Here is a 27,337-nt window from a genome sequence, read left to right on the forward strand (position 1 = left end):
TATCCTGAGTTACTTCTGTTGACTCTCACATATACAGCCATAAATGTTTAAAGTAAGCTAAAGAGAACACAGAACATAAACCTTATTTTCAGATGTACTATAATCCAATTAAGCATAAGATGTAGCCCCTCAAAAAAAGAAAAGCCAGGATAATTAGGTTAACAGAATGATATATTTGATGAGAGTAAGTACAGTAATATAATGTAACTAGAATACAGAACTTACACACAGAGACCAATGAGAACTTTCACTGTGCCAAAAAAAGAAGTGGTAGTGCACAGAAAACAGTCTGGGCTTCAGAGGGTTAATACAGTCCTTAAGTGAATTATCTATGGTAACAATTTTACTGGAGTTGGTTTCTAACCATCTAAACTTTGTTATCACCTTCAGCCCTGGCTGTTGTGGATCACTGGACTGAACACCTGCCTGCAAAGCAAGGGGTCGCTGGTTCAGTTCCTCCTGGTCAAGGCACATGTCTGGGTTGCACGCCAGGTCCCCAGAGGGGGGAAAGTGAGAGGCAATCACACACTGATGTTTCTCTCCCTTTCTCCTTCCCTTTTCTTCTAAAAATAAATAAAATCTTTTAAAAAATAAAATTGTCACCTTCACTAAAGGTTATTCAAAAAACTCTGTGAAACATAAATCTGTCAATAAAAGGCATGAAAAAATTTTTACTTAAAAATCTATTATTTTGAATTGTGCAATGCTAGTGATCTTTATTATTAGAATAAATACAATACGCTTTGTCCTGTAATAAACTACCAAGCTACAAAGTGCCATCCAGCAAAGGGAGTTAATGGCATTCATTAATTAGGGTCCTTTTTCAGTTTTTCTGGAGGTATAATTTATCGATTTAAATGCCTAGCACAAAAGCTTGTATAGGGCTGGTATTTAAAAAAATTATTGTTTGCTACAGAATTATAATGATCAATGAGCAATGGCAGTATATGCCAGGAATGATTAAGGTGGGCAGAAGCTTAAGCCAGGGCAAGTTTAGTTCTAAAAAAACACTTTCAAAGTCACACATCTGATCTTAGGAGGTATATACTGCATTTTACGTAAAAGGAGGAAGTATTTGTTAGTTTTATTTCCTCATATGCTGTAAGGCCTGAATTTGCAACTTCCAAATTAAGCATTTTTAAGCACTTTTTATCCTATTCTCATATCTAATTCCATGGTGAGAATTTTCAAGTTTTTCAAATAAAAAAATTTCTATTCGTGTTAGGGCAATGTGTGAAGCAGAGTCTAAGTACCAAATCAGAAAGAAGGATGAATACACCCAAGTTCACTGCGACCAGAATGTTTTAAGCTGAAACTAGTGTTTTACGCAGGTTTTTAAAAAGTAATGTTAGGTGGGGAAAACAAAACTCACATTCTACTATTCCACTAAGTAACATTCTTTTACTGATTTTTTGCAAAAACCAATTATTTACTAAAATATCATTTGATAACAATATTTAAATATTGTGTACTGCAACTACTTCCTGCTAAAGTATCCCATTTCAGCGACGTAAGTGCTACAGAAAACAAGTACTTCTCAAATCTCAATGATTTAACTCCTTCTTCCTTCCCGGCTGCACTCTCCACCCGTCCTCCCCACCCCCACGCCCAGAAAAATACTGTAGGTGCTGGGTTTTCAGAACTCCACATTTCGAGGTGGTTGTAGGGGAGGTGAGGGACGGGACAAGGAGATTGGGCTTACTATCCCATTCTGCCCGAGTGAAACAAACCCTAGTTGTCAAATCATCTAATGAATAATGCTAAAAATCGAGAATCTAATTCCCCTCTGCTCGCAGAGACCTCATTATGTCCTTCGCTGAATCTATATCTACTCTAGGGGGACTCTACCTGTGCCCAGACCCTCATATCCCACCCGAATTACTCTATGACCTTGGACTCAAGCCCCCGGTCCGGTCTCAGGCTAAAGACTGAAACCATGATCCCTAGGTCCCCGCCTCCGCAGACTGCAGAGGCCTCCGGGTTCAGGCCGGGTCAGCGGGCGGCGTCGGCGGTAGGGCAGCCAGCAGCTGGAACCGCAGCTCGGTGAAGGATCAGGGGAAACGCCGAGAAGCAAAGCCGCTGGGGGCAGAAACAAGGCCCGAGGCTACCTGCGGGCCACCGCCGACGCCACCCGTAGTCTCACTCAATAGATACACGCCACCTCGGGGTTCTGGCGCCCTAGCGGCCACCGAGGGAGCCCCAGCCTGACACGGTCTCGGTCATGGCCCCTTTTACTGCTGACCGTCCGTCAAGCAGCAGCAGGTGATGCAGCGACTAGGCAGCCGACACGGTCAGGTTGTTTGCTTACCTCAAGCGACGGCGTTTGGGAGCTGCCCACTGCCTCCCAAAGGCGCGAGGAACTGGGACAAGAGAAATAGGAAGAGGCGTGCGGGGCAACACGACACGAGGTGAGAAAGGAAAGGGGAGAGCCGTCCAGCCCTTTAGAGAAGCTGGCAAGAAGGAAATGTAGATGCAGGCGGCCCGACAGCAGGCGGCGGAGACAGTCGGGACGCTCGCGTACCTTCCTCACGCCTGGCGGAGAGTCTACGGGAGCCAGCGGTCCGCCTTACATCCGGGTACCGAGAGACACTCAGCTGCTTCTGCTGCGACAGCCACCTCCCCCGCGGCGCCCAAACGCCAAACTTCCGGCGACGACGGCGACGCCTCACCCGTCAGATGGGAGTTACCTGCAACTGTCTTGGGCGCGCTTGCGCAACGCTCTTCTTCAACCCTAACGGGTTCGACTGACGTCTCCTGAAGAAGATGGCCGCCACGCTCGCTGCGTGTCACGCAGTTTTTCACCCTGGCCGGGACCGCGGGGCGTCGGGGAAAGGCGAGCCAGCGTCCATGCCAGGCGCAGGCGCGGTGGGAGGCCTCGCGTGCGCGCACCGCGGGTGGGCGCTTTGCGGGGGGACGGCTACGCCCCCTGGCGGTGATCGATTGTCCTTCCTGGGGTCCTTTTTGGGAATAAAGCCGCCCGCGCCCCCAGCGGTGGTGGTTTGTTTTGGAAATACGTTGCCGCAGGTTCGTGTGCGGGTTGCAGGTAGTGTTCTCTGCCACCTCTAATTCAAATACCTTTAATATTATAAATGGGCCGATGTAAAGAAAAGGGGAGGTAATTGACCCTTCTCTCTCCTTCTGCTGCTTTGTACTCCACCAACTCCAAATTTACACTGTCCTCGTGAACGAGACAACAAGAATCCGTAAGAAGTTGTAGAATATTCCTCTAGGTGTAGTGATGGCGGGTGTTTAAACAAAGCTTTGGTTCTTCGAAGTCTCAAAGATAGAATTTAGGGTTCTACCACTAGGATTCGTGGCTCCCACACTGCCTTTGAACATTGTTTTCTATGCTACTCTCTATTTGCTGAACTGTAAGGATGGGATAAATTGTGCTTTAAGTTTAGTCTGGCAAGAGTCTATAGTTTAAAAATAGAAAACAAAAATTGGGCCCTGGCTGGTGTAGCTCAATGTGTTGAGTACGGGCCTGCGAACCAAAGGGTTGTGCGGCTTCAATTGCCGATCGGGGCCCATGCCTTCTCTCTCTCTCTTTCTCTTTCCCTTCCTAGATAGATAGATAATTTGGTTTTGATGGGTGAGGCCATTACCCTCATCATCATACGTTGTTACTTGTAAAAAACCTGCCTACTCAACCCACTCCCATTCCCCAGTTCCTGATACATATACTTTGGTGGCATATGCCAAATGGCTTAAAATGGGAGAAAAAGTGCAGTAATAGACTGCCGACCTGATTAAAGCTGGTTATCTACCAGAGTATCTGGCCTACATTTGCCTTTACCTTTAGATTCAGACAACTGGTGGGATTTCTTTTCCTCTAAACCACTTATCTTTAGTGACTCAAATATTGCCATACAGACACACAAACCATATTTACACGTTTACCTTCCCACAAAATGGGCCTCTGCTTCTGAGTGATCTACTCCACATTATTTGTTGTATTGGCCACAATAAGAAGCATAGGATACAAATATCAGACCATAGGAAATCATTGGTACTTTTTTTGTGTTTTTAATTTTTTTTTAAGATTTTATTTATTTTTAGAGAGAGGAGAGGGAGGGAAGAAACATTGATATGTGAGAGAAACATATACAGGTTGCCTCTCACATGCCCCCAACTGGGGACCTGGCCCTCAACCCAGGCATGTGACCTGACTAGGAATGGAACCAGCGACCTTTCGGTTTGCAGGCCAGTGCTCAATCCACTGACCTGTACTTATTTTTGACACATCATATTTGATGTATAATTCATGTATGCAACTTATTCTTGGATTTTTCTTTTCTAAGACTAAATACAATCAGCTTCTTAAACATGCTGTGAAAGTATAAAATAGTTTGATTTTACAATATCATGTTACAAATTTTGAAGTTGCTAAGATACTATATTTTAATTGTTCCTACCACAAAAAAGAAAGTATTGTGTGGCATGATGGATGTGTTGCTTACTGTGTTAGTATATTGCAATATATAATTGTATCAAATCAACATGTTGTGTACCTTAAAACTGTACATTTTAAATGTCAGTTATAGCTCAATAAAAATACATTTTAAAAACATTTTGCTGTTATGGAAAAAAGTAACTTTCTCGAGTATTATTCTTTATCATTTTAAAAGACATTTTTCACTTCTGATTCATTAACACCAAAGTTCTCAATTTATAGTTTGATTAAATATTAATTCTGTAATATCATGTTTGACAAAATTTGTTTTGCCTTCCATCAATGGTTTTCTTTTAGAGCTGTCTATGAACTTTAGAATTTGGTGTATTTGATTTGGTTGTCTACTAAAAGATAATCATGATCAAATGAATAAATTATTTTGCTTGACTGAACTTCCAAAAATTATATAGCTCACGGTCAACTGATCCCAGTAAAAAGAGAGGCCTCCCTACCTCAGAGCTCCTGAGAAAGGCCTTGCGGAGAACTTGGATTGGTTCACTGTTTGCCATGTGCTCATGTTAAAAACAAATGCTGTGGCCAGATGACATACCTTGGCACTTAACATATGGTTCTGTAAATTGTAATATTTGAACTGCAACGATCCCTTTTTCACAATCCCTACACAAAGAACTGAAAGTCCTCACTTGAAGTTTCTCTTGCTAAACTCAAAATTGAAAATGTCATATCCTGGATTTAAGAAGTTTGTTTTTCTTCCTGACTCCAAACTGCATAATGTACTTTTCTACACTTGCTTATCATTAGAATATCTACTTATAAAATCTAGTAATGGATTAATGGCATTCTCCCACACATAATATTCTCTTGTTAATTTTCTTTTTTGTGAAAAATCGATAATGTCTGTAATATATAAAACCTCTGCTAACTCTCAAAAGACCGGATAGTCTTACTTGCAGGCTGACACTCCTGCTAGCAGCGAAAAAAGGCTTTTTCTTTGTTGTTCCACTCTTGTTGACTTTATTTCAGGACTCTTGACAGTTTTATAAAATGAGAGTAAAAATTCTAAAAAAAATTCAAGGTAGTAAATGAAAACAGAAAAACTATACCAGTTTGGTATAAATCACCTGACAGTGACATTTCATTTTGCCGTCTTCCGAGAGACCCACCACTAACACATAGAAGTAATAATGCTGGCCTCACATACTTGAGAGGGGATAAGTAGGTATTAGCCAGGTTAAAGAACTGAATGTAGAAAAGTCTGGAGAAGACAGTAAGCTTAGTGAGCTGCTGGAATTCAAATATTCCAATTCTATTGAGGGGAAAAGTAGGAAGCTCAAAGTAGGAAGAGCCTTAAGGATAATTGAGGGAGGAGTATCCTGTGCTCAATGCTAGGAGCAATGCAATGAACAGTACACACTTGCAGCATTCATTCTAATGAGGGAAACATTTAGTTTTTTCAAAAATATTTGAGGTCCCACTGTGTGCCAGGCACTACTCTAAATGATGGGAATGTAGAAGTGAACAGAACATTGAGCACCGGCCTGCGAACCAAAAGATCGCTGTTTGATTCCCCGTCAGGGCACATGCCTGGGTTGCAGGCCAGTTCCCAGCAGGGACCGGTTCCCAGCAGGGGATGCACCAGAAGAAACCATACATTGATATTTCTCTCCTTGTCTCCTTCCCTTCTAAAGATAAATAAAACTTAAAAAAAAAAAAGAGGTGAACAGAACAGATACAATTCCCTGACTTCATGCAGTTTACATTCTCATGTCAGACAATAAATAAGTAAACAAATAGTTAAATACAGAGAAGGAAATAAATATGGTGATTAACAGAGCAGCACTGTCTAATCAAACTTTCTCTGAGGATGAAAATGATCTGTATCTGCACTGTCCAAAAGAGTAACCATATCCTCATATGGCTATTGAGTGATTGAAGTGTGGTTATTGTAACTGAGGAACTAAATTTTTAATTTTACTTAATTTTTATTTAAATAACCACATTTAGGCACTATTTTTAATCAAGGGAGTCATCATGGGATTTGTTTTTTTACAACTCTTAAGACTTGTTCTTCTCTTAGAGTTTCCAAACACTACTACTCCACTCACATCCAAAAGTAAAGAGTATTCTCTGCAAAGGTCTGATTGATCGGTCTATACGCCAAGCCCACTGTGGACAGTAATGGATTGTGATTCTTAACATAAGGGTAGAGTCAGCATCCTTAGGACCCCATGAATCACCAGGAGGTTATTGGAAACTGTTGGGGAAAAAAAGGGGATAGGTGTTGAGAAGGCAGCACACAAACGTGTATTACAGTCTTGCTAATGAATTATGGTCCATGGACTAGGGGCATCTTCATCAACTGAAGATTCGTTAGTGTTTTAAAAAATTCAACCAAGTAAATTTAAGGATTGAATTGGCTTTATTAAGCATGCAGAGATTACAACTGATCTGAGAGATAGAAGCAAACTCTTTTCTTAAATAGTATTACATATATTAGGTTCAGAGGTTTAAGATTATGACTAGCTGTGCACTTGTATGTGACTAGTGTTGGCTATCAGTTTGGTTATAACAAAGTTTCATAAGGGTGTGTGATATTCTATACTAAATTGTATCTGAGAGAAACCACGAAACCCGAGGTCAGTGTTGGCGTAGCTGTTTAGCTGTTTTTCATCTTAAACTTCAAAGTCAGTGTTGTAGGGTTTTTTTTTTCATTTAGCGTTGAAAATGGCTGGAAAAATACATTGATTTGATAATCCAAGATGTGTTGAGGAACTTTAGCGAATGCTGTTCAAGTCATTTGTCAAAATATTATTGCAAGTATTGTGAAAACTATGCCTTGAGCATACTCAATATTTTTTGCGATAACTATGACAAATGGTTTGCAAAACCAACTATTAAAGATTCTGATCACTAATGTTAAAGACATTTTTAATTGTATTTTTCAGCAATACCCATATTTCTGTTATTTGAAAGAAAAATTTTAATTTATGTTTTTATTTTTTAATAATTTCTAGGTTGTAACTGAAAATAAATTTTTAATCATGTATTTTATTATATTTACATAGTAAATCCCAATTTGCAGTGTTTAAATTTTTTTTCTCATTTTAGCACTTAGTGGTAATGAATGTATCTCTCAGGTACGTGCAACTTGTGCTGTAATTTTTTTGACTGTGACCTCTAGAGGGTTAAGTGATTCATGAATTGGGCAACATCTTATTTAGCAACTAGAAGGACACTGTACAAAATGGAAGCAGGGTGGGGCATGTAAGCTATTTGTGAAAGAAAAGAAGCCAGGATATCTTTGAGGGAAGAGAAGTGGGAGGGTTGTAAACATATAGATTGCCTCTTCTTTCTAGGGAGAATTGAGATAGCCTAGGTGACAGGACAGACTGCTGATCCTTGACCAGAGAATTCCAGACTGGCTAATTATGTTTCTGGGAGAGATTGAAACTGCAGTTAAATCAGGTATTAAATCTAAATTTGGTATTATAGGCTGTTAACACAAGTGACTCCATTTTGGGACTGTGGGGTTTTTTCTTTAACATTAGAAATGCAGAATTTCAGACCCCACACCAACTGAATCAGAATTTTCATTCTGAAGTTTCGTCCAGATGAGTCCTATGCATATTAAAATTTGATGAACGCTGCTTTACAAAATCCAAGAGTTTGAGTGGTAAAGGATAAAATCTAGGCTGAAGATACAAATTAAAGCCAAGGTTTTGGAGATCAGCTAGGCTAAAGGAGAAAGTAACCATAAGGGGTTATACCACCTAGTATAAGACCTGAAGCACCCCAACATGTAGTGGCTCAGCAGAGGATGAGGCAGCTGAGACCTAAATAGAGTAGCTAGAGGGATAGAAATAAAACCAGGTATGCTTAATATTCTGGAAGCCAAGCAAGGAGGGTGTTACAAAAGGGGAGTATCTGTGTTGAATGCCACTGAGATGGTTGAGTAAGATGAGGACAGAAGTTTGTCTTGGAGGTTTTTGGTAACCTTTAGAAAAGCAATTTCAGTGTACTATGAAGAGTAAATTGGGGGTGATTAGAAAAAGCATAGACAGCTCATTCAAGAAGTTTCTCTGTGAAAGAATTCTGGCAGTAACTGGAGCTGCATCAGAAAATAACTTTGTTTTGTTCGTTATATATATTTGTGTGCTGATGGAAAAAATCTAGTAGAGAGGGAGAAAGTAATGATTCAGGTTGGGTGGGGATAATGAAGGAGTGGAATTTTTGAGAAAATGGGAGATAGGATCCATACAACAACAGAGGAGTTTGCCTTGGAAAGGAGCAATAATACTTCAGACCTTCTAACAGCAAGGAAAGCAGGACGGCTTCGGAAACATTAGCAGAGAGTGATTTGGAAAAGGACTTGGATTGTAAAAGGTTGGAGAGGGACAGAAGAAGGTATGAGATCTTTTTTGAGCTCATTAGAGAAGTATATCACGATCTCTGGGCAGTGTAGGAGCCCTTTAAAAGTTTGTGACCAGAATTTAAAGTGAAAAGAAATTAGCTGAATTGTGTGGTTTTCTTCAGTTACATTAAGTACTGCTGAAATTCCTGCCTTTGTAGCAGAATTTATGTAATCTTTTGGGCTTCTCTCAGTAATTCCTTTCGCTCACGAGTATATTTTGGTGTTGCATGCTACGAGGTGGACTGCCGTGCAGAAGTGCCTACTAATTGAATTTAATCTCAAATCTCCCTTGAACAGGCAATTTCCTCCTAGACTAACCCTGAACGATCACAGCAGTCGCAAGGCACACCTCCAGCCGCCAGGGGTCGCAGTAGCGCTCCTCGCGGCCGGAAGGGAATGCGACCGAACGCGGCTTCTACGTTTCCGCTGAGCGGCCCCAGCACCGCGCGCGTTCTTTATAAGTGAGGCCTAGGAGTAGGCGTTTCCGGCCATTCATACTCCAGTCCTTGGGCCTTCTTTTTGTGCGTGTGCACTCTTGGACTAAAAACGTGACGGCTCCGTTAGGATGAAGCTCGTGAGGTGAGGAGTGACCACAACGGGTCGGGGGCCGGGAAGGGACAGTTGGGTTCGGTAGCGGGAGGCTGGACTATCCCTCTGGCAGGAGGCGGAAAAGCCGCGTGCGCGGGCTGCTAACTGCCTGCGGCGCCCGCCACTCCCGCCCTGTCCAGGCCGCGCCGTCGCGGGTCTTCGGGCTTGGCGTTCAAGCTGAGTCGCGAGGGGATAAACTCGTGTCTTCCGGAGGTAGACGTGAAGGCCGAGCACTTTCTTGCCACCCACTGTCTTAGGCCTTAAAGGTACAGCTTCAGGCTTACAAAGTCCTGTTTTCGGTTGCTTAGAATTTCCTAGTTTAGTTTTCTCGTTTCTGCTTCTCGGGTCACCTTAGCCGTCAGGAATCCGCACGCTCCCTGCGAATGTGGGAGACATTAAAATTGCATGCCCTGCGAAAGTAGTTTAAATAATCGCGCTATTAAGCGTATTTACTGGCTGCAGGGGTTTATCTGGGAAATAAGTAAGTTTCCGAGATGTTTTAAATCTGACTTCAGTTTTTTTCTTTTTTAGTTCATTTTTTATACTTTCTAGACTTAAGATTATTCAACCTACCTTCCCCTTTAAAGTAGGCCTTTCGTTTAGCAAATAATCGTCCAGCTTGGGACAAAATCACTTTTCCAATTTGTGACTGACCAAATAAATAATCGGTATTAATTCCTTTTTATTTCTTAAATCTGGTCGGTTAAGCCTACTGAAGACTTGTTTGAGTAACCTAAAGGTTCCTAATAAAAAAGCCAGCAGTTATACATATTTTGCTAGTTTATTGCCTGTTGAGTCAAGGATTGTCAGTGTCGGCCAAACAGTAATTGGGCACCTGTTAACTCTGTGCTGATAATGAACTTTTTTTTTTTTTTTTAAGTAGAGTCCCGCCTTGTTGGAGGTTTGTTTTTGTGGGGAAGACAGACAAGTAGATAATCTGTGGTATGTTTGAAATAACGTAAAGCCCTTCAGGTTGGAGTTTGTAGAGGAGACATTTAAGGTTAACTTTTAGTCCCTTTTTATTTGAACTATAATTCTGGAGATAACCGTCTCAGAATTGCATTTTCTCAGTAGCTAGCAGTCTGAATCTTTTTCGTTGAGTTTTATGTGATAGTATTTGAAATCAGTTTGTCTCATTTAAAGATTTCCATGTTGTGACGATTTTCCTGTAAATTTTAATGACCCTTGAATCCTATTCTGTGTTTAAAATATGAAAACAAAATTTCCCCTAACTGGAGAATGTATTTTGTGCCAAGAGAGTAGGTATTTGTCTGATTTACATTTCAATAGACTTATTTCTATACCTTAGTTGATGGCACAATCTTTCTTACCTTACTGTCACCCTAAACAAAAACCTGAGAGTCTTGACCTCTCTTTTGATAATCCTGATAACCTGAAAATTTTGGCATTTTTATCTACCTTATGGAAGTTTCTTTCTCTGTTGAATTCTCTTTGCTTTTTGAACTCAGTGTGGGTTTATATACTGAAGGATAGATACCGTCTTATTTGAATATCAAAGTATCAGTAGGTAGAAAGAATTCAGATAGTAAAGAATTCATCAGAAAATAATTTCAACCTATTTGGTTTCCAAGCTTGGATTAGTATGTCTGTTTCTCCTGCCCCTACCATTCCAATAGTCACCACTGAACTGTTCAGGCTCCATTTTTCACCCCTGGTTTTTTTTTTTCAAGGCATAATAACCTCTTGAGGTAAATATTGCATAGAGTGAGATTTAGTGTACATTTCCTGATTTTCAAAAATGTATACACCTGTGTAACCCAAACCACTGTTAAGATATGGAGCATAACCAAAGCCTTAGTTTTCTCAAGCCCTTCCTCATCAATCTTTGGCCCTGTACCTACAGAGGCAACCAGTTTCTTCCACCATAGCTTGGTTTTGCTTGTTCTATTTGATTGTTCAATTTCCTGTATTTGGAGTCATGGCGTATGCATTCTTTTTGTGTAAAATTTGTTTTACTTTGTATATTTTTAAGATTCGTCTACATTATGGTTTGTATCAGTACTTTGTTTCTTTTTATTAGTGAATAGTAGTCCATTGTGTGTTTAAAAGTTATGTATTTAAAACTGCTTTGAATTTTATTGTGCAAGGTCTCCTCCTTTCTTTTGAGTAATTAATTAGGAGTGGAGTTGCTGGATAATGGCATTGATATACATTTAGTTTTATAAGAAGCTGTCAGACCACTTTATATAGTAATAGTGGTTGTACCGTTTTACATTCCCACCAACAGTAGATTAGAATTCCAGTTCCTTCAAATCCTCATCAGCATTTGTTGTCAGTTTCATTTTAGCGATTGTGTAGTAGTGTCCCATTATGGCTTCAGTTTTTATTCTCCTAATGACTAATGATGTTGAACACTTTTTCATCTGTTTATTGGCCATTCGCATATATGGGTGAAGAGTTTAATTTTTTTGTGTTCTTTTAATTATTGAATAATAAGAATTCTTTATATAGTATGCATACTAGTCCTTTGTCAGATACAATTTCTCTCTTGTGGCTTGCTTGTTCATTTCCTAATGTCTTTAGTGACAAGTTTATTTTGAGGATGTCTTAACTTACTAGCTTTTTCTTTCATGGTTATTGTTCTCTCTCTACTGTCAAAGTTTTGTATGCCCTTGAACCATGAAGTTACTCTGTTTTGCTCTAAAAGCTTTATAATTTTAACTCTTAAGTTTAGGTTTGTGGTCTACCTTCAGTTAATTTTCGTAGGTGGTGTAAGTTAGCGATCCAGGTTCACTTTTTTTCTATATGGATTTCCAGTTACTCCATATTACTGAATATAATCCCTGTTATGATTGATTTCATCATTTGTTGAAAAGGGTTTTCTTTGCCCTCAGACTGTTTTAGTAGAAAGTAGACTATATAATTGTGGGTCTATTTTTGGACTCTATTCTTTTTCATTGATCAGTTTGTTGTTCCTGTGTCTTGATTACTGTAACTTTAAGCTGTACGTTGCTCTTGCCACCTAATTTGTCTTTCACTGTGAATATAATGAAGCTTGGGCTCTCCATGATAGGAACCTGCTGAATTTTCCTATTCATTTTCTTGGACTTAGTATTCCATCAGTAGTAGTAGTACCTGAAATTTCTCAATGTTGCACTGTTTCTTATTACTACATCTTTGCTGTTTTTGCTGCATATTTTCAACTTTTAAGACACCTTACTCTGGATAAACCCACTAAGATTTGATTCCCTCCTATCCTTGCTACATTATTTACCTTACCTGGTAAAAATCTGTGCATATTTCCATAGATTTTCTAATTTAGTTTCTTTTTTTAAATCTTTTCTGTCCTTTCTACTAGAATTTGAGCTTGTAGGGGGCCTAGTTTTACTTCCAAAAATGATTTGAAAGAATTTTTATAAAAGTAATTATTGAGCGAGTCAGTTAAAATAAGGGTTTTTTTAAACCTCAAAACCTGATAATGGAAGTAAACTAGTAGGTGAAAATCTAGGCTAATGTAGTTATAAATGATTATTAAATTTAGAGCTTAGTTAAAGAATTCTTGTCTGGTGATTATCAATTCAGTGAGAGACTAATCTTGACAGGAAACAAAAAACGGGGTGGGGGATTCAACACATCAGTCTTTATATGAGGAGATATGAATTGTTTAAAGTTTGGGCCCTGGCAGGATTAGATAAGTTTCTTAGAGCATCATCCCAATATGCCAAGGTTGTGGGTTCGATCCCCTATTAAGGCACATACAAGAATCAACCAGTGAATACAAACATAAGTGGAACACTAAATCATTGGGTTTTTTTCTCTCCTTTCCTCTTTCTCTCCTAAAATCATTTTAAAAGGATTAAAAGTTTAGGGCTTGATATATCCCAGGCCAATTATTTCCCCTTTTTTATGGCTGGCCATACCAGTAAAAGTGGTATTTTAAGGATGCCTTCCTTTTTTTTTTTTTTAATATGTGTGTATATTTTATTGATTATGCCATTACAGTTCTGTTCCCCCCTTCCTTCCCCTCCACCATGCACACCCCTCTCCCATCATTCCCCCCCTTTAGTTTATGTCCATGTGTCTCAAGTTCTTTAGATTCTATATATCCCATACTATTCTTGCCATGCCCCCTATCTATTTTCTACCTACCATCTATGCTTCTTATTTTCTGTACCTTCTCCCCCCTTCTCCTCCTCCCACTCCCCTGTTGCTAACCCTCTTTGTCATCTCCATTTCTATGGTTCTGCTCCTGATCTAGCTGTCCTCTTAGTTTGCTTTTGTTTTAGGTGGGGTTATTAATAACTGTGAGTTTGCTGTCCTTTCACTGTTCATATTTTTTTATTTCTTTTTCTTAGATAAGTCCCTTTAACATTTCATATAATAAGGGCTTGGTGATGATGAACTCCTTGAATTTGATCTTACCTGAGAAGCACTTTATCTGTCCTTCCATTCTAAATGAAAGTTTTGCTGGATAAAGCAATCTTGGTTGTAGGTCTTTGGATTTCATGACTTGGAATACCTCTTTCCAGCCCCTTCTTGCCTGTAAGGTCTCTTTTGAGAAATCTGCTGACAGTCTGATGGGAAGTCCTTTGTAGTTCTCCTTTTCTCTTGCTGCTTCTAGGATTCTCTCCTTCATTTTAATCTTGGCTAATGTAATGATGATGTGCCTTGGTGTGTTCCTTCTTGGGTCCAACTTCTTTGGGACTCTCTGAGCTTCCTGGATTTCCTGGAAGTCTGTTGCCTTTGCCAGATTGGGGAAGTTTCTTTTATTATTTGTTCAAATAAGGTTTCCACTTATGACTGTTCTTTTTCCCCTTCTGGTACCCCTATAATTCAGATGTTGGAACGTTTAAAGATGTCCTGGAGGTTCCTAAGCCTCTCATTTTTTTGAATTCTTGTTTCTTTGTATTTTTCTGTTTGGTCATTTTTTTCTTCCTTCTGGTTCACTTTCTTGATTTGAGTCCCAGTCTCCTTTCAATCAGTATTGGTTTCCTGTGCATTACCGTTCATTTCAATTAGTTTAGCCTTCATATGTTCCTCTAATTTGTGACTAAAACAACCAGTTCTGTGAGCATCCTGATCACCAGTGTTTTGAACTGTGCATCTGAAAGTTTGGCTATTTCTTCATTGCTTAGATTTATCGGCTCTGGGCCTCTGAGTTGTTCTTGAGCCATGTTTTGATCTGTTTGTGCCTCTTATGAAAGAGGAACAGAGCCTTAGTTATTTCCCAGGGCGGGGCCACCCAGGTCACTGGTTTGTGACGCTGTATGTGGGGGCAGGGTCAGAGAGGGACAATGGCGGTCCCCTCTGCCGCTTCCTGCCACTGGGTCTGTCTCACCACTGCCGCTTCCTGCATGGTCTGTCTCACCACTGGCTCCTTCACCAGTTTATCTACACTGGAATGTGTGACTGTGGTCAGCCCTCAGTGGGTCCACTGCCTTGCGCCCTCAGTGGGTCCGCCTGCTACTCCACACCTGGGATCCGCCCACGGCTGCCTGTGCGCCTGGGTCCTGCACCTGGGTCGTTCCGTGGATCTTTCCTGCCTGACCCCGCTCTGCTGCTGGCTCTGCCCCTCTTACAGGTCTGGCTGAGTGCTTCGTTGTTGTCGGACGTCAGTATAGTTCAATTTTCTTTGGTTTGGCTGTATTTTTGTTGTTAAAACTTTGTTTTTAAACTTGGTTGTGCGAGAAGGCACCTACCCCTCCATCTTGGTGGAAGTCCCCTGGATACCTCCCTTTTAATTGAAAACTTCAGTCAACTGTTATTCAGTGCCTTTCACAATCCAGGATTAGAGTAAAGGTCATAAACCTTACTTTCAGCAGCAATCTAGTAGAGGAGAAAAAGAGGTAATCCTACATGTATAAGACATAGTGAATATGAAATGTGTATTAGATCACATTGTGAGATTATTGTCCATTTTTCTAGATGGTGATTGTGGTATTATTGTTATGTGGGAGAATGTCCTCATTAGAAAATGCATACTGAAGTGTCTGCAATTTATTTTTAGATGGTTTGGTGAAAGTATAAGTTTTAAGTGTAAGAAGGACACACACACTAATGGCAACATTTCGATAAATTATCAACCCTTCAACTTTTTTTCCTCTCCAATATCTCATAATAAAAGTTGGGGACAAACAATATTAGATGAAGTGTACTAAATATAAAACCAGATGAAAAGAGACAATCTTAGGATGGGAAACATCTTCGTAAACAAATTACATATCTAAGAAGGATTCACAAAATTAACAATATAAAATGGGGAAAAAATTGTCTGACTAAAGAAAACCACAAACAAACTTGAATGGCTATAGCAAACTGGTAGAAAACAAAATTAAAATGTAATAGAAAATGTGTGAATAATATGAATAGATAATTCACAAAAGAAACACAGGCTTCCAGTATTTATGAAAAGATATTCAACCTTACTTCTAATAGAAAAAAATTAGCATGTATGGCAGGGGAGAGTAATGGGGACAACTGTAATTGAACAATTTTTTTAAAGGCAGATTGCCTTTTTACTTTTTTCTATTAAATGGACAAAATTCAGAAGGTTGGTAACTATTGGTAAGGATTTGCATAAATGGATTTGTGATGGCAGTATATAATAGACATGGAAAGGTCTCTAATATAAACTGCTAAATGAAAACTGAGTTAGAGAAGTCATTAAAGTATGGCTGATTATGTAAAAAACTTATGTATATGTTTATGGATGCATTTAAAATGGTTTAGAATATTGTCACAAACATGACAGGGGTTATAAAGGGAGACTTATTTTACTTTATTATTACATATATATAACTATAATATTTACTAGCAATTACAATTTAATTGTTTTTCATTCACCATTGAGATATAATTGTATTTATTTATTTATTTATTTATTTATTTATTTATTTATTTATTTGATAGAGGGAAAGAAAGGGAGAGAAACAGCAATGTGTGGTTGCCTCTCGTGTACCCCCTACTGGGTACCTGGCCTGCAACCCAGGCATGTGCCCAGACTGGGAATCAAACCAGTGACCCTTTGGTTTGCAGGGCAGCACTCAATCCACTAAGCCACACCAGCCAGGGCTTGAGATAAAATTGACTTATGGCAGTGTAAGTTTAAGGTGCATGGCATAGTGACTTGACATCTATTTCAGAATGATTGCCACAGTAAGTTTAGTTAACATCCATCATCTTTATAGATACCAAAAGGGGGGGGGCTTCTTCCTTGTGATGAGAACTTTTAAGATCTACACTCTTAGAAACTTTCAAATATACCACACACCAGTGTTAACTATACTCAACACATAATAGGAAGTTTGTACCTTTTGGACACTTTCATATAATTTCTTGATTTCAATTTTGTGGCTTATAATGACTTTAGGATTTGTATGCATTGATGCTGTACAATGGTTTTGAGAATCAGAAATGTCCACTGACTGTCTGTTATTATAATGCCCCTTCACAAATGTTAAGGTTTTAATTCAAGGAAACCTGGAATTGTTATGCAGATTATTAACAGGAATTGATACATATATCTAAGCAGATCTTCAATAATTAGAAATTTTACCCTTTGACTTAATAAACATGATTTTAAAGTTTTAAAGGTAAAAAAATTATTCCTGCTGTCTTTATAGATTTTTGATGAAATTGAGTCATGAAACTGTAACCATTGAATTAAAGAATGGAACACAGGTCCATGGAACAATCACAGGTATGGAGGTTGGGGTACTTTATGACACTTTTTACCCCCTGTCTCTTCTACCTACAGGCCAGAATTCTGATTTGATTGCTTGATGAACATTCTCGTAATTGGAATGTCATTATTTTTGTCTGTATTATTTTGTTGACTTTCTTACTTCAGTCTCACCTTAATTGTGGTAAGAACAAACTGGATTCCCCAGATTGCCCTATATGTGACTTGTTTCCTGCTTTTCTGCCTTTCATGTTGTTTGTGCCTGGAATGTTGCAACTCCCAAAATACATTTTATTACTTTTATTAGGATTTTGTGTCCCTTGTTAGATTATAAAGACTTTGAAGATAGAGGGTGGACTCTCATGTCTGATTTTCTTGGGTAAGAATATACGTGGGAGATGGAGAGAGGGCAGTAAGGAGCTATAAAAACATAGATCACTTCTGGTCAAGATGGCGGCACAGGCAGATATAGCTCTCCTCTTGGCACAACCACATCAGAATTACAACTAAAACATAGAACAACCATCACTCAGGAATACCAGAAATCAAGCTGAATGGAAGTCTGACAACTACAGAATTAAAGAAGTCACATCCATCTAGACTGGCAGGAGGGGCCCAGATGTGGAATGGGCTGGTCCCATACATAAGTGTGGTTGATAAGAATTCGGGAGGGCAAGCAAGAAGTCTCAAACACACACCATGTCCCCCAGCCCAGGGTTTCAGTGCCAGAAAGATAAGCCCCCACAACTTCTGGTTGCAAAAACCAGAGGGGATTGAGTTGAAGGGAGAAAATTCTGGAGTCCCGAGCGGTTCGTTCTCAAGAACCCACATACAGAGTCACTTGCTAAGACTCACTCCCTCTGAGCTTCAGCACCAGGTAGCTGCTTGAGAGGCATCAATAATATGCAGGGAGAAACCAAAATGTCTGGCATCAAGGCTACCAGAGACCATTGTCCCTTTTCTAAACCCTCCCCACACAGAACCTATAAGCCGCTGCCATATCTGAGACTCCATCAACCTGGCTAACATTCTTTGACCCACCCTGGAGATCCCCAGAGGCTCTGCACCACCCATGCCACTTTTCCATAAGAATGGCTAGTCTTGGCTTCTAAATTTTATCAAGTGAGCAGCAGCTGGCTTCAGTGAGTCTTAGCAGCATCCAGCCTAGATTCACAGCTTGGCTTCACCTGGGAATCTTCAAGCCCATCTAAGATTGCTTTACAGCTCAGGCAGGGTGCCCTGGGCAAAACACAGGTTGGGGCTGACCTTGGCCGGCACTACCTGGGAAACCCCAGGGCCAGTATACCCAGTGGACAGCTACAGACCATGTCAGAACACCACTACCCTGCCCCTGCACAGCTGATCCTGACGGTGGAGGTTGGTGGTCAATAGTCACAGCCAGTCATTGTAGCTAAGGGGCCTGGGTAAATCCTTCCCATTGACCTGCCAACAGCAACCAAGGCTTTACTACTAGAGAGGAGTGTACTAGGCCCACACAAAGGGTGCACCTTGAGTACTCAGCTTGGGTGGTAGGGGAGGCTGTCCCGCTGGACCCTATAGGACACCTAGTACAATTGGCCACACTACCAAGACACAAAGTCAAAGCAGCCCTACTTAATACATAGAAACAAACACAGAGAGGCTGCCAAAATGAGGAGACAAAGAAACATTCAAATGAAAAAACATCAGAATTCCAGGAAAAGATCTGAACAAAATGGAGATAAGCAATTTATCAGATGCAGATTCAAAACACTGGTTGTAAAGATGCTCAAGGAACTTGGTGAGGACCTCAACAGCATAAAAAGGATCCAGTCAGAAATGAAGGATACAGTAATGAAATAAAGAACAATTTACAGGGAGACAACAGTACAGTGAGTAAAGCCAAGAATCAAATCCATGATTTGGAACATAAGGAATTAGAAAACAAACAATCAGAACAGAAGGAAAAAGAATCCAAAAAGAGGATAGTATAAGCAGCCCCTGGGACAACTTCAAGCATTCCAACATTTGCATCGTAGAGGTACCAAAAGGAGAAGTGGAAGCAAGAAATTGGAACTGAAAGGATAAAGATAACTTCCCTAGTTCGGTGAAGGAAATAAACCTGGAAGTCAAGAAAGTACAGAGTCCCAGTTTTGATGGATATAAAGAGGCCTACTCCAAGATATCATAATTAAAATGCCAGAAGTTAAAGGTAGAGAAAATCTTAGAAACTGCAAGAGAAAAGCAGCTAGTGTCCTGCAGGGGTGTTCCCATAAGACCATCAGCAGATTCCCCAAAAGAAACTTTGCAGGCTTGAAGGGACTGGTAAATATTCAAAGTCATGAAAAGCAGGGACCTAGATCCAAGATTGCTTTATTCAACAAAGACATTTAAAATTGGAGAGCAGATAAAGAGCTTCCCAGACCCAAAAAAAAAAACAAAACTAAAGGAGTTCATCATCACCAAACCATTATATGAAATGTTGAAGGTACTTATTTAAGAAAAGGAAGATCAAAACTATGAACATTAAAGTGGCAATAAATACATATCTATCAACAATTGAATCTAAAGAACTAAGCATACAACAGAGACAGAATCATGGATATGAAAAGAATTTTCATGGTTGTCAGTTGGGAATGGGAGAATCGGTGAAAAGGTGAGGGGATTAAGTACAAATAGGTAGTTACAGAATAGCCATGGGGATATAAAGTACAATATAACAAATGGAGTAGACAAAGAATTTATACGCATGACTCGTGGGCATAAACAGTGGTGTGGGGATTGGCCTGAGGGAGTAGGGGGTTGTAGGTAGAGGGGGGCAAAGGGGGAAAATTCTGGGCAACTGTAATAGCATAATTATAATTTTAATAAAATGCATAGACCATGCATCTGAGTAAACCAAGAAAATATACTGGATTAAACTGATAATATTTGTGAGTATACTAGAACTTCGCAACACCAGTCGTTGTGAAAGGAAATCAATACAGTGTAAGGTTTTGTCTGCTTTTTCCTGAGGTCTGGTTTTTTTAGGGACTCAAAATCTAGTGATAGCACACACACAAAAAATGTAATATAATGCAAGGTTTGCTTGACACAGTAGGCACTTAAGTGATTTCGGGAGGGGGTAGTGATTTGGAGCAAAATCTAGTAAAAGATCTAATTCCCACTTCCACTGACAACCACCAGTACAATCTCCTTGTATTCTTTACAAATATATATATTTTAGTTTTCATAGTAGGGATAATCAGACTATTTACCCATAGGGATTTTGAGGATTAAATTAAAATATTTTATCGTGCAGTTCTTGGAACACAGAGCTTATAAGTCTCATTTTTCCCCCTTTCTGTTGATGAGCCAAAGTCCCCAAGGAGACAGAATGTATCAAAAGTATGTTAATTTGGAAAAAGAGGATCGACTGGAATGAGGGAGGAAAATACCAGTAATAATTAGTAAATTTGAGATGGAATGTTAGGGAAGTTGAGAGAATTTATGGTTTTTGACCTTAACTATCTAGGTAGGGACAGAGGTTTACTAGATCTTCAGTTATCCTATTTGCTCAGATATAGTGGTAAGGGCTCCACTAAGTGAGTTTTCCTGCTCTCCTGCTATATAGTCATCCTAGAAAACCTTGCTTTTTATTTTGTAAAGTCTCATACTAAAAATGACTAATGGAAAAATAGTTTGAGGCATGCCACTCAAAACCTGTGCAACTTTGGTAAAGTGTTGACAAAAAATAGTAATGCTCATTTTAAAAAACACTTTAAAAGACATTACATTTCTTGTAATAAGAAAAAATAGTACTCTGCATATAGGACTTTATTCTTAAAGGAAAAATGAAGGTAGCTCAGTAGAACAAGATGTAAGGAAGTTATGGAGACAATGGGAGAAGCATGCAATAAGCATTTCCTGATGAGGGTCTGAGGATACATGGGGACAGTGGGAATAGACATGTACCAGGATTTCTCCATTGCTTATTGCATTCACTTCTGTAAGCAATTCTAACATGGTAGTGAACATCTGTTTAGAGGAGAGACTTCTGATTTGTTCATACAGTATCCCCTGTTTACCAGTTGACATAATTATATTGTAGATACTTGCACTGTAGCAGGAAAGTACTTTTGTAATATGGTGTACACTATTACTTGATATATTAATTGATTGTCTTCTTCATGGTGTTAATAATTGCTCTTTTTTCCCCTCTAGGTGTAGATGTCAGCATGAATACTCATCTTAAAGCTGTGAAAATGACCCTGAAGAACCGAGAACCTGTACAGCTGGAAACACTGAGTATTCGAGGAAATAACATTCGATATTTTATTCTGCCAGACAGCTTACCTCTGGATACACTACTTGTGGATGTTGAACCAAAAGTGAAATCTAAGAAAAGAGAAGCTGGTAAGTTTGAAGGATTATAAGCGTTTTGTGAATTTATTTGTACCGTAGTCCACTATTCAAACTGTAAGCATTTGCAAACAACTCAGGGCTTTTGTTTGTTTGTTTGTTTTTGTCTTTGTACTTGCCATGAATGCATATAGTATTGTTGCTGGAAATAAACACATACAGTATTTATTATTGTTGCTGTTAATAAAAACACGGATGCCATTCTTCTGGTACATTTGTCATAGTCTTGTTTCCCACCTCATACATACTTTGGAAGATTTGGAGATTGGTTCCTTATTCCTAGTATTCTGAAATTTCTTAATGACTTGACATAGGATCTTTGCTTGTGTTTTTTTTTTCTTCGTTTTGTTGTTCTGGGTACTTGATAGGTTATTTCAGTATGGATATATTTTCTTATTTCTCTCTTTGTTATGTTTCCTGAGAAATTTCCTTGACCTCATTTTCCAATGTACTTAATTTTTAAGCTTCCTAGTTTTCTGATAACTTTTCATAGAATTCTGTTGTTTTAGGGATGTGTTTTTATGTTTAATTTTGTATTTGGCATTGTTTGTTTTCTCTTTTTATTCGGTCTCTTTGTTTTTGGTCTTTACAACAAAGGCCTTACTTGCTCTTTGGCCATCTGTTATTTGACAAGGAACCAAAAAGAGAAGTTCTGGGAAGGAAGGGAGGCAGGACTACTCAGCTGGTGGGTATCAGTGTAGGGTAGTTAAGAAGTGAGTTGGCCTCTACACTGAAGACACCCAAATTTCAGTATATGAGTCTTTTTTTGGAGCTGGTTTTCTTGCAGAAAGATTTGTTACCTACAAGGGAGACACATAACTGACAGCCAGCATTATAAGAACAGGAAGGAGAAAGGGACTGGGTATTTCGTAGACAGTCACTTAAGGTAATGATTTTGAGACTTTTTTCCTTCCACTCACACTAAAAAATAATACCTTGTGTCATAAACCACTTATATGAATTACTAAAACAAAAGTTTGGGGAACAATGATTAGATTTAATACATGCAAATGTGTTTTGCATGTATTACCTTAAGGGTAAGGTTACTAACCTATTCTCTTTAAGTTAAGAAAAATTTCAGGTTACAGCCTATAACTTAAAAAACACTGACTTAATACCCCTCTCCCTTTCCATCAGCTCTGTGCCTCTTGCTGCTATTCACCTTGCAAGTGTTTTCAAACATGAAGCCTTTTTGTTTTGGTGTCTTTAGGTTCATTTCACCCTTTTTCCCTACCTGCTTGTTAGGGAAATAATCATAAGTTTTGCAAAGTGGGGAAGAGGACTGGATAGTCTGTGGCTCTACCTAAGAATTGTCAACCATTTTTTCCCTCTTTTCAGCCCAGTGTCCTTACCTTACCCATGCTTCCCAATGTCTCTTGAAAGTTATTCTTCCTTTACTGAGTAAATACTGTTTTTAGACTACTTTCTAACTTAAAAATTTGTTGAACTCTTTTAAGCACTGTATTTTCTCTGCTTTGGGTTTTTTTTTTTTTTTTGGTCTTTATAGGTATCTATCATTTTTATCATGAATAGTGTTTCAGAAGGAGTTAAAGATGTGTGGTTAATCTTTGTTTTAACAGAAGCCCTTGACTACTTTGTATTTCTTTGAATAGCAAAAGTGAAAATAAGCTAGAAATGTAGAATGTGACTGACTTCATGTCACAATTTTTCAAACATTTATAGCTGTCCAAGATGAAATTAAGTTTATTTGGACTTGAGTTTTCTGTCACTGATATTCAAGTAAAGTTAGGATGACCAGGTGTGACAGGATAATACTATAAGGATTAAAGTACTAGGTTATGATTGGATCAAATGACTTATGTTTTAAAGCATTATGAGGTTGTCACTTGATCTAATATGTTTCTAAACTTCTTGGCCTTGAACTAACTTGCTTGGATTTTAATCAGTAACAAAACGTCTGGCACGTGGTATTCATGTCCTGTTCCACTGATATGATATCTCTTCCATCTTCCATGAGATTGAAGTAATTTGCATTTCATTTTGTTATGAATTTGAGACATGATACAAAGAAAAATATTTTGAAACTGGGTGAATTTCTTATTAAATATATTCAGACAAACATATTATAATAGTTTCTTTGTAGGCCAGCAGTTCTTGGTTCTGCATGATAATGTGTTAGGAAGAGTGACTGAGTTTACATTTGAGAGAAGCCAGATTAGTTTTCTTAGTTGCAGATACTGTTTGAGGTGGCCAGGTAACATCAGCACAGAAGAGAATTTATCTGCCTTATTTTTCTCTTTCCTCAGTTGCAGGAAGAGGCCGGGGCCGAGGAAGAGGAAGAGGACGTGGCCGGGGCAGAGGAAGAGGGGGTCCTAGGCGATAATGTCTCTGAAGATTACTGTTTCAAAGTGAAATGTGCAGTGAGATATTATTTGTAAAGGTTTTGTTTTGTTTATGTCAGTTTTTAATAAACGTAAATGTAGGCCAGCTGTCTAGTGACTATATCGTGTAGTTTTAATAGTTCATATATATTCATGACATTAACACAGCAATAGCTGAGTATTATTACACGGCAGTCCCAGAATAATTTTGTTTGCTTTGCTTTGACTTCACTCTATTAAACCTAACAGGTAAAATTAGTTTAGTTTGTTTGTTAATTCAGAAGCTGAAGTCCTGTGGAATGGGGTCTAAAATGGATTCTCCTTTCCTGAGTTTTACTCCATGGAGACTTGGGTGCTTAGTAAAAGGTGATAGTTATTTTCATTGGCTTTGTTGTGATAAAATTTTTTGATTTTTATTGTTTTCAATAGTTTCTCAATAAAATATACTTTTACATTCTCCTGAGTTGAAATTTCAGATAACGTTCACTAAGTTGAAATGTATCAATGCAGCATGGACCTGTCAGTGGCTCCTTTTATCAAGTACTTTTAGAAATCGTTTAAGAACAAAAAGAAAGACTTTTTTTGTGTGATAGCAAAACTGGTTTCTTTCTGGTAGTTAATAAGGACTTTTTAAAAGTTGTTTTAATTAGTTAAGATTAGAAAACAGTGCTTCTTAATTTATACAGTTCCTTGTAAAGCTTACTACCACTTGTTTATATGCTAAGGAAAAAAACCTAACTTTGAGGATTGGGAGGAATTAAGTCTGTATTTTCACTTATATGATGCTTGTGCAGTTTTGTGTTTTAAATGAGGAAATTTCTTGCAAAGACTAAAAAGATTTTAGGCCCTGTAAATCGAAAGATAGCAAGAGCATTTGTGTGTGGTATGTGTATGTGTGTTTCAGTCTTTCCCACCCACTGATCTATTGGTGTTCTTATTACTTGAATTTAAGCAGAGGGCAAGGGAGCCCAATTATGGGGGGAACTTTGCCCGCAAATCCCCCTGTCCGCCACAGATGAAAATGATACTACCAAGACATGATCTGCTTGGGGAGGAGAGGTGGTCAGTCTCTCACAGGAGAAGGACCAAGAACCCCTTCCTCAACAGCTTTTACTAGGTTAGGTTCCTAATACACAGGAATACAGGTAAAGCTCATCAGTCAGTGTCAGGGGGCAAGGATCAAACAATAGATAACATTTCAAAGAAATCTGAGGGCTTAATCTGAGTCAGTGTCTGTCAGGTAAGGGGGTTGCAAAAACTTCAGGAGGCATACTCATTAACTGCTCGGACCCTTATCACATGAATGAAAGCACTTTTAGCAAAGCAGGTTTCACAGCATTTTTTAGGTCCATCACTCCCTCTTTGCTGCACCCCCCTGAGTCCTTCCTTGAGGGCCTCCCAAGTGATCATGTTTGGCTCAGGTCCCCCGGCCCCAGGGGTTGTATCCATCATTGACTAACAGACCAAGCATGGGGGGCAGAGATGGATGAAGCAGAAGCAGTGCCTCTGCCAGGGAGATAAATTTTGTCTCCTTAGTGGCTCACAGTCTGAAGGTAGCTCACAACCTTATCCATGGGGGGTGGTTACAACTGAAACCAGGCAGAGCGGTTCCCAACACCCAATGAACCAGCAAGATTGAGAGGAGATTTAAAAGGAACAAACAGAAAAGACCTGGCATAGCTGAACAAACATAAGTTGACTCCTGCCTTCATGGACCTTATATATAGGCTAAAAGGGAAACAATTAAACATTGATACATACTGCAAATTGCAGCAACTCTCTATTGTGTAGGAAGAATGCTTAATATTGTCCATTTTAAAAGCAGTGTGTATTGGCTTCTCATTGATTTTAAGTCATATACCAACATAATGTCAAAGGTATTTAACTGATTTATTTTGTGAGTTTTAATGTCTAGATGTTTACAGCGTGAAACTAGTCTAGTAACAGTTTAAATGTAAGATTAAATCACAGTGGTTACTAGATTGAGTTTATTCTACTAGATGTTATTTTATTTTTATTTGAAAAGAAATTATATGAAGAAGAAGTTGTTTGAATTGATTGCCATTATTAGCTATAAAGGAAGCACTGCATAGAAAACATACCAGGCTTTAATGTGCCTCACTTGCCTCAGTTCCCCACCAAAAAGGTATGTAAGGATCTTAGTTCTGCTGCATTTTGTATACATGTGATATCTTTTAAAGCTTAAGACTTTATGAAATTTAGTTTTTCTAAAGAAATTTATTATATATTTGGGAAGAAAACCATAAGTAAAATAATAGAAAATCAGATTTCTATTATAATTATGTTCATTATACAAAGATGGCTTAGTATTTTGAAATGTATTAATATAGTCAGCAGTCAAACACAGTTACACAATTATACTGTTGTAAGGACATTTAGTAAGATACAGCGCTTATTTCTAAAAAGCCTAAACTGGCCCTGACTGGTGTAGCTCTGGATTGAGCGCGGGCCTGGGAACCAAGGGATTGTGGTTCGATGCCCAGTCAGGGCACGTGCCTGGGTTGCAGGCCAGTTCCTAGCAGGGGACCCACGAGAGGCAACCATACATTGACATTTCTCTCTCTCTCCTTCCCTTCCCCTCTAAAGATAAATAAAATCTTTTTAAAAAATTTTTAAAAAGCCTAAACTGGAAGATATGTCTTTAACATGACAAAGAAAAACCATCTTAATAGCAGATATTTTCTAGAGACATACAATTAAAACAACAAAAAAGTGTGTCTGATATTGGTCTTTATTATTTAATGTGGAAATTCTTGTGGTTCCAAAAAATAAAAGGGCATACTTTTGAAAAGGAAGTGAAGTTTGCAATATTTACTATTATTGTTTAGGAACGTGGTAGTGTTACATTTGTCTGAACCAACTTTTTCTCTCAATAAAACATTAAAGTGTATGTTTTATATTTTGGGTAAGGTTATATATGTGTATGTATATATATATTATATATATATATATGAAATTCAGTTTAGAAAAGAATACTAGCAAAGGTTCTAAATGTCAAATGCAATAGATTCTTGTTATTCATGGTAGTTATGTTTTGTAAAGTTGCTGCAAACCCTGAGTCAGTGAATACTGAACCAGTGTTCCTAGGGAAAATAGAGTTAGACTATGAGTCTCTGGTCACATTTTCATCAACTGATCAGTACATATCTGTACTGTGTTTTATGTGTTTCTGTTAAAGACACGCTATTTAACATATATCTTGTTTTCACTTACAGAGAATTCACAACCAACAAACAGCACTATAACTCATGCTTGAATGAAGCTTTTCTAACACATATATTTCTCCAAAAGGCATACAATACTCTTGTGCATGCTTAAGCACTATGCTTATGGGCCATTATAAACAACAAAATTACAAATAAAAATATTTAAAATGTGGCACTAAATAGACCATGAAAAGAACATTTGTTTACGAGAGCTGAAGCAAGGCAGAATTTCTTCTGTCTCAGCGGGGAACATGCATGTCAGGTGACAGGCTTTGCTGCACTATGTATGGATGTCCATGCATGGCCATGAAAGCACCGTGAGTATTGATGTTC

At 38.7% G+C, this 27,337-nt stretch overlaps 2 protein-coding genes across 10 annotated transcripts in view; one reads left to right on the top strand and one right to left on the bottom strand.

Moving 5' to 3' along the window:
* ESCO1 (establishment of sister chromatid cohesion N-acetyltransferase 1) overlaps positions 1-2,900 on the bottom strand; it is a 96,708-nt gene extending 93,808 nt beyond the window's left edge. For 3 of the 9 annotated variants that reach the window (XM_037161546.2, XM_037161544.2, XM_053664386.1), the window contains exon 1: positions 2,522-2,898. The gene's annotated coding sequence lies outside the window, so the exon portion shown is untranslated. Of the gene's footprint in view, positions 1-2,308 lie in introns of all 9 variants that reach the window. The other 6 variants (XM_037161543.2, XM_053664388.1, XM_053664387.1 and 3 more) reach the window with 3 other exon arrangements.
* A 6,337-nt stretch (positions 2,901-9,237) lies between these two features.
* On the top strand, positions 9,238-24,234 carry SNRPD1 (small nuclear ribonucleoprotein D1 polypeptide). The gene is made up of 4 exons (XM_037161552.2): positions 9,238-9,404; positions 16,997-17,073; positions 21,238-21,429; positions 23,703-24,234. Exons 1-4 carry the CDS (start codon positions 9,391-9,393, stop codon positions 23,777-23,779), a joined length of 360 nt encoding a protein of 119 aa, XP_037017447.1. The 5' UTR covers positions 9,238-9,390; the 3' UTR covers positions 23,780-24,234.
* The last annotated feature ends 3,103 nt before the right edge of the window (positions 24,235-27,337 follow it).

The sequence above is a fragment of the Artibeus jamaicensis genome, unplaced genomic scaffold (assembly GCF_021234435.1).
Source record: "Artibeus jamaicensis isolate MK-2021 breed Jamaican fruit bat unplaced genomic scaffold, CSHL_Jam_final contig_354, whole genome shotgun sequence".
In the NCBI taxonomy this organism is placed as follows: Eukaryota; Metazoa; Chordata; class Mammalia; order Chiroptera; family Phyllostomidae; genus Artibeus; species Artibeus jamaicensis.